Source organism: Galendromus occidentalis, unplaced genomic scaffold, assembly GCF_000255335.2.
Source record: "Galendromus occidentalis unplaced genomic scaffold, Mocc_1.1 scf7180000076381, whole genome shotgun sequence".
Classification (NCBI taxonomy): Eukaryota; Metazoa; Arthropoda; class Arachnida; order Mesostigmata; family Phytoseiidae; genus Galendromus; species Galendromus occidentalis.
This window is the reverse complement of record NW_003804370.1, coordinates 449,814-459,921: the sequence shown is the minus strand read 5'-3', so window position 1 is coordinate 459,921 and position 10,108 is coordinate 449,814. Positions and strand designations below refer to the sequence as shown.

Here is a 10,108-nt window from a genome sequence, read left to right as displayed (position 1 = left end):
CTCAAGAAGTTCTCTTAGGCTGTTAATCCGACCCGGTCGGGGTTTGTTGGCGTAGGACCAGCAAGTGTCACACTCGCACACCAGCGAGTGTCTGCACCAGGAGGGAGGTCGTGGTCGCATCGGTGCTGCATGATCGCTTGCCCTCATTGCGTGGATCTCCTGTATGTCTATGATACCTTTGCTCACGGTATCACGGTATTCAATGTCATGCCGTGAGCCTTCGTATCTGGCATTTGATTGTGAGATCAAAGGACGCTCAGCATCCTTCCTGCTGCTCTCGATCTTCGCATGCATTCGGCATCCAATTTTTTAATGAGAGATTTGCATACCGAAGATGATCGAAGCAGAGTTAGAGACGTACGGAGGTAAGCGGAGAAATGGAGAAGTTGCGATTACTGGGAGGTGCTCCGGTAGTCGCGAGGGCATCTCGGGATTCCCTCTATAAGAGCTCCTGTAAGAAGCACACTGAAGTGAGAGGATAACGAAAGTCGAAAGACCTGATCCCCAAAATTCTAGCGACGCGATCGGTGGCTTGGGAACGGATTCGCCTGACGCAATCGAAGTCGAAGCCAATAACCAAACGAGAGCAGCTCCGAGCCTGAAGATCTCCGGCAACTCGAGAGATATCTCCTAAATCAGTTCAGGATGGCCCCGCGCGACTTGACCTTTGACGTTGTCGTAGGACAGCTTCAGCTCGAAGAGGTTGTGACTGCCTTCGTGAAAGAAATTCATTCACATCGATCTTACGGTAAATTCAGCTATGACCGGCCTGGCGTACTCATCATGGGGAAGTGGGCCCGCAAGGTGGTCGAATGTGAATCCTTGGTTCTGGCCTACACTAGAGCCGAATCGCCCTCTTTCGACCAATATCTCCAGCAGTACATTGAAGCGTTCATCAAAGACCTGAGGGCTTCAGAAGAAAGGAACGGAGAGAAAGTGGGCACGCTCACGATAGAGTTCTACGAATTCCAGGAGGGTGAAGATCAGCTGGGTTCTTTCAGAATAGAAGATGTTTGGGAGAGATACACGCTCAAGTTCACGCTCCGGGCTAAGCGAACGCTCTTGGACAAGGAAGTCAAGAAGATCCAGGAGACTTTCAAGGAAATCCGCTCGGCGGCGTCCAAGTTGCTGGATGTCCAGGCTCGTATGAATGTCCCGCAAGAAAAGCTGCCGTTGAAGTATTTCACTAAATTCGCCGACATCCAACCTCTGCTCCACCGGATGAGCCACAAGACCGGCCACGAACCGATTGTGGGATTCTTCAAGAGCATCTTCGGATTCTAGCATATACATGGGAGACTATGTCGGAACAGTCATAAAGATTCGTCAGCACTGACTTTCGACCTCTCATTATTCCGGCTATCCCTGTAGAAGACCGTGGTCCTGCGTGGGAGGTGTTCGCCGGTTTCTACCGTCTCCTCCGAGTTTCGCCACGTTCGATGACGGATGAAGCCTCCGCTTGGAGGCTATACTCCCAGCTCTGTCAAGGATCCACTGCACACGGTGCTCTCTCCGCGCAGTTCCGAGGTCCGAGACTTCAGACTTCGAGAGTCATGTCATAGTTTTCCAACTCTTGTTGATCCTCCAAATTATTCCAAAGCTCCATGCGCACGCCGAGCCTCCGATTCGCAGCGCGTCGGAATTATTATTCTCGGATTCTAGAAAACTTTCTGGCGTGCCGAACACTCCCCACATAACTCCACACCCTCAGTCACGCGCTCCGGGGGAATGCGTCGAGAGCGTGTAGCGTCTGAGAGCGCGATGAGCCACCTGCAGTCTCGTCGGAGGGCGTCGCTCACATTTCGGAGGTCGCCCTCCGATGCGAGGTGGTGTACTGGGTGTGTTCGCAGCAGTCTACCGTGTGCTTGTCCGGCCTCAAGTTCATCTCTGACTCCGCTTTCCTCTCATGTGTTGGTAGCAGCGCGCGTTCCACTGTTGTCGAGAGGAGGAATTCCGAAAACCCTGTCTTTAGGGGTCTCCTTTGTTTCCGGTGATTCATGAGCACCGAAGTGGGCTTCCATAATGTTGCAATCGGAAGCGGAATATCTCTCGCGATAGCCTGGATAAGGTGTCGCAGCCTCTTCACCGACGGTCGCCATCCTTGGAGGAGGATTTCGAGCGAAAAATCGTACTCCGGATCAAGAAGATAGTGCTGGAAGCAGGATGCGCATGTTCTCCTCCCGAGAGCCTCTTCGGCCACCACAGAACGTAGGACGGCATAAGCATCACCCTGAACACTTAGCAAAGTTTGCAGTAGGAGTATCTTGAGGAAACTATTTTCCATTCGTCACCATCCCCGAGCTTGCATTCCTTGCGATTTGATTCAATTCAAGAAACGGGCTCAATAAATGTGCCCCCGGGGTCACCACTCACGACGAATCCTTACGCGAGACTCATTCGGCCGAGAAAGATATCCTTCACGGAAATGTTCGCACTCGGAAGTGTTCCTTCACGTGGGAATTCCTACTTTTGCATCAGAAAACAGCGCAGCTGACGAGCGAACTTCCGGAGTGTCCCTCCGTGCGAGAGAGAGAGAAGCTGCGTTCGGAGAGCAGTAATGCGAGCGTGGCGTGGGAATGTGCGCGCAGTAGAAGCAGCTTTCCGCTCGATCGCAGTACTTTCTCTGTGCAACGGAACGGGAGCTTTTCGAATGCCGGTCGAGGAGGAGGTATACCGAGACTGCGAATCATGACTTCTGACACGGAAAGTCTGCTGTGTACACGTAAGAACTGTGGCCGGACATTCAAGAACAGGTACAACTTGAAAGAGCACCTGTTGCGGCACGATGGAGTGAAAGCATTCTCGTGCACCGCGTGCTCGAAAAGTTTCGTTTCGAAAGGTTCGCTGAAAATTCATGAGCGGATTCACAGTGGAGAGAAATCATTCTCCTGCCCCGAATGTCCCGCGAAATTCGCATCGAGTATACAGTTGAAGTTGCATTTTCGCGCTCACTCTGGGGAGACGCCTTACTCCTGTCGGGAATGCTCAGCTGCTTTCAAATCGAAGTCTCATTTGAACCGACACTTGCGTCGTCACACCGGCGAGAGACCTTACAGCTGTGGAAAGTGTGGAAAAGCATTCATCGAGAGGGGAAACCTCACCGAGCATGAGAGGACCCACACCGGCGAGAAGCCCCACATCTGTTACGAGTGCGGCAAAGGATTCGCGCAACAAAGTGCTCTCTACACCCATAGGAGGACTCATACAGGCGAAGAGCCTTACATCTGCGAGGATTGTGGGAAAAAATTCATGCATCAATATTCTTTCGTTCGCCACAGAAGAATACACACCGGCGAAAAGCCTTATACGTGTGAGCTCTGTGAGAGGAAATTCGCCTATTCGAATCACCTTGCCGATCATAAGAGATCACATACCGGCGAGAAGCCCCACGCTTGTGAGGATTGTGGGAAGAAATTCGGTAGCAGGTCTCATTATGTCGCCCACAGAAGAATTCACACCGGTGAAAAACGTTACGGATGCGAAGAGTGCGGGAAGAGATTCGTTCATATAAGTAGTTTTCACAGACATAGGATGATACATACTGGCGAGAGGCCGTTCAGCTGTGATGAGTGCGGCAAAGACTTCGCTCAGAGATCTCATTTCAAGGTCCACGAAAGAACCCACACCGGTGAAAAACCTTACAGTTGTGGGGAATGTGGAGAAAAATTCGCTTATCAGAGATCTGTATACATACACGAGAGGACGCATGCTGGCGAGAAGCCCTGAAGCTGTGAGGCGCGTGAGGGAGCATTTTTCCGGAAGAACCATCTTGTGGCTCATCTGACAAAAATACATGACTGCTCACATGGGCTGCGATTGTGAAAAACGCGTAGGAGGTATTCGTCGCCTGAATACGTCTCGGAATCTGAAGGGGACCGCTCGGCGGAGATAAATCGTCTTGATTGAGACATAGTGATGATTGTCTAGATTCGGGGGTGCCGATTGTGATGAACGTATCCAACGAATTCGTAGGACAAAAAAATCACCTGAATTTATTTACAAGATAATTTTAAGGAGTCAGAAAGGGTAATCATGCGTTCTGACACATTGACACATTGCGAATATCGCCAGGAACGATAAATCACGGATATCGTCGAGTTCAGTATTTCTCAACCCACCTCCTTCATCGAGTGAAGTATGTATATGGAGTTCGTGTCTGTTCTCCTCCGTTGTGCTTCCGCTAAATGTGGTTACAGATACTGCAGTTAGGTAAGATCTATCATATAATAAATTCTCGTTCATTCAAGACGTGTCTCGTCTCTCTGCCAAATCTCCCAAGCGGATGATGATAATAGAGATATCGAACTCCTAATCCATCAGTGGAGCCATCTGGATCGCCTGGAGCTGGAGCCCCCTCTGTCCATAAGTCTACGAGCTAGCTTCACCGAGCTCTTGATCATTTACGCTCCCCTTTTCAGGATCCCGTAGACTCAGGACAGCTCATGCTTCCTGCGTGGTGAATCTCATGACGATGGACCATAGCTCGCATGGAAAAAGCTTCCTGGAACACCTGGGCATGGACCTGACGTTGGAGAGGAATCCAAGGAAATATTGAGAAGTTCCGAGGATCCATTTGGAGCGAAGACTCGGTACACAGGAAGCCCGGCAGCGGAAGCAGCGTCGGCGACGCTCGCTGAGGAGTTGAGCGGAAGGATTAGACTGCACTTTGAGTCTCACCACAGCTCTGCTTCCATTCCATTCTCTTCCTTCTTCCATTTTTAGGGGGCAAAGAGGCGAAAATGATGACGCGCCCTCTCGTGGGCTTTGCGATGGTATGGAGACCGAAGATTGCATGCCCCCCCCCTCCCCTAGATCCGCCACCGGTCTCTCATGACAGAAAGCTCGTAAACCCTGCCTGCGGAGCTCTTCCGACAGTCCGATGTCTGATCCTGATGAAAATCATTCTTGGTATTAAGCTATCATCATTGAAGCAACTCGGCTGACAGGTGAGCGAACGACTTACGAGCTTGGGCTGCCCCGAATGTCAATTCGAGACGGGAGCGCGCTACGATACCGATATCAATCGAGTTGAACAGTCACAGCCTCCTGAGTTCGAACCAAGAAAGACCTAATCAGGTAAGAACTTCAGAAGAGAGAGGTCTCGAATTATATCAGCTGTCCGGGCGATTCCTAGAAATCTCTGATTCATACAATCTATTTCCTATGGCCCCCCTAAACAGATGAGGTCTCGGTTGGATGCGAGAACTTTTAATCCTTTTTTCCCGCTCTCGTAGCAATGTTTTTTCCCGCCCTACGGAATTGGATAAGCCGTTGAGTAGCGAGGTCATCGGCATCAAACCGAGAAATCTATCGGCATTCCGAAAGGGTGGAGAGACCCATCACGGCGATTGTGACATTCTAATACACTAGGAGGATCGCTTTGGTGAGCATCTGACGATATATGTATAAGCGGATCGCGCTCCACGCAACGCGGTCCTCCACTCACGCAGTGGTAATCCGCATCTCCATTGAGAGCCCGGATGCGCGCGCCTCCCGCCTCTCCGACGATGATCAGCGCACGACGCGGAAATTTGAAACTTGGCGCGCATGTTTCTTTGGAACACCTGATGACCAGCATGCTGCGGAGCTAGCCGTTCGGAATAGAGGATATTCGGCCGTCATCCTCGTGACTCTGACGCCTTTCAGGGAGTAATTCCTGGGCTCGGAATCCCCGGTGATCTCTACGATGCTCCGGTAAGTGCTTCTGTCCTATGTCAGACGGCTTGAGGCGTCAATACAATACGGATTCGCGATCGAGACGCACAAATATATAGAGGGAAATTCAGCACATTCTTCAATCCCAACTTTCAAGGACAAGGAAGTGATGGGAAGGTCATTCTTGCCCAGGGCGAATAATGAGCCCGCACCAGTGCGTTTGTGAGAGAGACTTCGAGAAAGATCCGCGCTCAGGAAGCGGCCGTCAGCTGTTCCGGAGGCCGGAATAACCGGATGAGGTCTTATCATGAGTTCCCGGGATAGAGAGCCTTCCACTTCCGTGAGTTCTAACGTGTGAGATCATTCTCCGGTAGTTTCCCCCAATCAGCCCGAAATGCGATCGCCCGTTGAAGCTCCCATGTGCTTCGCGAGATCCCGTCACGAAATCCATTATGAATAATGAGCCGTTATCCTCCAGTGTATTATATCCCTTAGCAGGTCTCTTCGTTTCCGCAGATGGGACAGAAGGGAGGTCGACTCGGGAAGAGGCTGGTCGTGGAGATTCTCAGCGACAGCGAGGAGGAGCGAAGCCCTGGGAATCATTCACCGAGCTGCTCGCGGAAGACTCCAGGAAGTCCCCCGTCAGGCGTCCTAGCGATAGAGAATCTTTACAAACGCATTCATCGAGACACGCTCGGGAGAAGTCCGCCCAAAAGGAGGAGAGAGGCTCAGGTCGACCCGGATATCAAAGTAGAGGATGACTCGGTGTCGACGAAAAGTTTGGGTGGCGATTGCGAAATCGTTCTCCCGCCGGCAGACCGACGGAGATCGAGCTCTCGCGACTCTGATGAGACCGTGATCTTGACGAGGCGTGTCCGCGTATCTCCAGAGCCGACCGCGCCAGCACCGAAGGTAAGGACTTGCCACAATCCCTTCATGAAGATTTCAATGCGCTGAAAGTCGCGTCACATGGAGGCTGCCGATTCGGGTTTCAGACCTCTGCGGCTACATCCATGTACGACTGGCTCATTTGGGTTTACTTGCGTCTCCGAAGCTACATGGTGCTCTCTTTGAATTTTTCAGGCAGTCCGACGCAATATTATTAAGAGAGAGTTTTCGCCGGTGGCAATAGGGGAGTCGAGCGGTAGCAGCTCATCGACGAGGAGTCTTGGAAGAAGTCCCCCCGACAATGAGGGGGCATCACGAGTGCTCCCGAAAGGGAAACCGGCAGCAGCTCCAAGTAAGAAGCGGGTCGCTTCAGAGAAGGGCGGCGGAAAACCGCTCTTGGCCAAGAAAAAACTCGTGAAACCGATCCCTCCGAGGAGGATTCTCGAGAAGCAGTCTCCTTCTGGGAAAACCATCCCTAAACGACCGGCTCAGGATAGAGAAATGGAGCAGAAGCGTACCGAGCCTCCTCTGAAGCGACCTCCCGAAATCCGCAGTAATCCAGTCCTGGAATCGATTGCTTTGGTTGCGCCAGCTGTTTCTCACGAGCCGTTCCAAATCGATGTCCGACTCGGTCCGAAGATCAAAAGCGCAATGCAGAAGAAACCCGCGCTGAAACGCCTCTCCAAATCGCCTCTGAAGAAAAAAGCAAGGACGAAGACAGTGGTCACGAAAAAAACTCCGACTGTCGAGCAGCCTCCGATAATCAAGACTGAGCCTGAATGCAGCCAGAGGACAGAAGACGTCGACCGAGAGCATCTGTTGGGCACGACAATCGATGTGGACGATCAACTCGTTTCTCCTTTGATGTCCGATGGCCTGTGGGACATCTTCGAAATAGTCTCGAAGAGATGTGCCACGAATTACACTGTTGTGAGAAGCATCATCGGCATGATTGATAAAGGATTCACCCTCCCCTTCATCTGTCGGTATCGACGGGATCAGTCCGGAGGTCTCTCGCCCGAGGTGATCCAATCGATAAGAGAAGAATACTCGACGCTGGTGGAGGTCCGGAAGAAAGCCAAAGCACTTGTTACGAAGCTTGGGAATGAGGGCAACAACGACGAGGGCCTCAAACAGGCGATTCTCTCGTCGAGGACGCTCGAAGAGTTGAATACCATCATGGAGCCGATGAAGCAGAAAGGCCGGAAAACCCACGCAGCCAGAGCGCGTAGCATCGGCTTAGACGCAATCGCCATGCCGATCTGGCGGGAGCAGAAAACACTCCGAGATTTCTCATTGGAAAAATTCATCGATCCATCCGTTCCGGGAAAAGCCGACAGTTCGGACTTACTGCAATCGATTCGTTACATCCTCGCCGACGAACTCCGGAGGAGTCGCGCAGTGCTCGACCTAATGGAAGATATCAGTCGTCAAGAAGCCGAGCTCCACGTCAAACAGAAGAAGCAAGCGAAGTCACAAAAAGTATTCACCGGCAAAGAATGCAGCGACAATTTCCGTGACTACTTCGATTTCGCGCGCAAGGTATCGGCCATGGAGAGTCACCAGGTAATTCCCGAAAGGAGTTCTTAACTCGGAATCGTTCGTGGACTCCTCAGCCACGAAATGAACGCAATGAACCATGGACACGATTCGTACCTCGAACTATATATGTACATGCCTCAAAGATGCAAGCATGAATAATTCGTCAATCAATAACGATCCGAATCGCTTTTTTCTTCCACAGATTCTGGCGATAAACCGCGGCGAGCAACAGGGTTTCCTGTCGGTCAACGTGCACCTGACGATGGTCTGTGAGAAGCATTTCAAAAAGTGCCTCGAAGAACAATTCCATGAACGCTGTCTTCTCGATCCAGCCACGAGGAAGCTCATCAGGGATGCCGTCGACGACTCCTTCGATCGACTATGCAAACCCTACATTTCTCGAGTCGCTCGAACGCATCTGAAGGATCGAGCTGAAAAAGAAGCTCTAACAGTTTTTTCATGCAATCTCCGAGCGCTACTCATGACGCCGCCCGTGCGTGGCGAGTCGGTTCTCGGAATTGATCCGGGTTTCACAAATGGCTGCAAACTGGCCGTAATTTCCAAAAGCGGAGATCTCCTCGAGAGCGCCATGATGTATCTGAAATCACGACCCGAACAGGTCTTGGTGAACTTGGTATTGAAACACCGCTGTCACCTCATCGCTGTGGGAGACGGCAAAGGTTGCAGAGAGGTCAAGCGTCTCATCAGTTCCTGTAACGAGCGTAGGCTTTTTGGCGACCAGCCCGTCCGTTTCACGACCGTTCGGGAGGCTGGCGTGTCCATATACAGCGTGAGCAAAGCTGCCGAAGAAGAACTCCCCGGCTTAGACTGCTTCGTCAGAGGCGCAGTCGTTATCGCTCGACGTCTTCAAGATCCACTGGTCGAGTTTATCAAGGTGGAGCCGAAGAACCTCGGCGTAGGCATGTACCAGCACGATATCAACGAATCCCGGCTGAAAGAAGCTCTGCAGAGTACGGTCGTCGAGTGCGTGAGCTATGTTGGGGTGGATGTAAACGTGTGTCCTGAGTTCCTGCTACGACAGGTCGCGGGTCTGAACGCCACCGCGGCCAAGAACATCATCGCCCACCGGAAACAGAACGGGCCCTTCAATAATCGAGAGCAGCTACAGCTGGTGCCGCACATCGGCCCGAAAAGATACGAGCAATGTGCCGGTTTTGTGAAGATCCTCCCAGAAACCCTGAAGCAATGCCTCGACGACAGCCTCATAGTAGTCAAAGTGAAAAAACCGAACGAAAAAGCGATATCAGAGGAGTTGGAGCCTCTCGATTCGACTATTATCCATCCTGAATCGTACGATCTAACGCGGAAGATTATCTCTCATCTCGGGTTGGACGTGAGATGCATCGGAACTCAGAACTTCATCGACCGGGTGAAGGAAAGAGCGAAAGCGGATGAGCTCGTGAGAATGTTCGACTCGACGCTCCTGACGGTCGAATTAATCCTCAAGGCGTTGAAAGTCAAAAGGAACTCGGACGTTAGAGATGAGGGTTGTGCACCGATTTTCAATGCTGGAAACATAAACATGGCGAATATCCAAATCGGCCAGAAGCTTTCGGGCCGTGTCGAGAACGTCGTGCCTTTCGGCGCATTCGTCGACATCGCGATGGATAAAGACGCTTTAATCCATAATGGTCAGCTGGGCGCCGCTCGGGGGATAATTAAGTTAGGGGACATCGTCGAATGTCGAGTAATCAAGAAGGACGCGGAGCGGCAACGGATATCTCTGGCGTTCGAGTCGTTCAGATGAACTTGAACGAACGAGTGAGGGTCGCTCGAATTCCTGAGACTCCTGCATCGAGTCTCCACGAGCTTCTGGAGTTCCTTAAGTTTGCACAAGCTCGCACCTATATATGAATCTGTACAAAATCTATGTAGTCATAGAAGGCAGCTCGATTGAATGAGCTTTTGAAGATTGAAGAAAAATAATTGCAAGATGATCCTACCATGTTCGATGCATTCGAGACTCTGAAATTCAGACTTTCCTGTCAATAAATTGTTGAAT

General features: G+C 51.4%; 2 protein-coding genes across 2 annotated transcripts; both read left to right on the top strand.

Moving 5' to 3' along the window:
- The first annotated feature begins 2,594 nt into the window (after positions 1-2,594).
- Positions 2,595-4,237, top strand: LOC100903060 (gastrula zinc finger protein XlCGF17.1). Its single transcript, XM_003739004.2, has one exon. It carries the CDS (start codon positions 2,689-2,691, stop codon positions 3,724-3,726), a length of 1,038 nt encoding a protein of 345 aa, XP_003739052.1. The 5' UTR covers positions 2,595-2,688; the 3' UTR covers positions 3,727-4,237.
- A 2,757-nt stretch (positions 4,238-6,994) lies between these two features.
- On the top strand, positions 6,995-9,909 carry LOC100902916 (S1 RNA-binding domain-containing protein 1). The gene is made up of 2 exons (XM_003739003.3): positions 6,995-8,109; positions 8,288-9,909. Exons 1-2 carry the CDS (start codon positions 7,045-7,047, stop codon positions 9,851-9,853), a joined length of 2,631 nt encoding a protein of 876 aa, XP_003739051.1. The 5' UTR covers positions 6,995-7,044; the 3' UTR covers positions 9,854-9,909.
- The last annotated feature ends 199 nt before the right edge of the window (positions 9,910-10,108 follow it).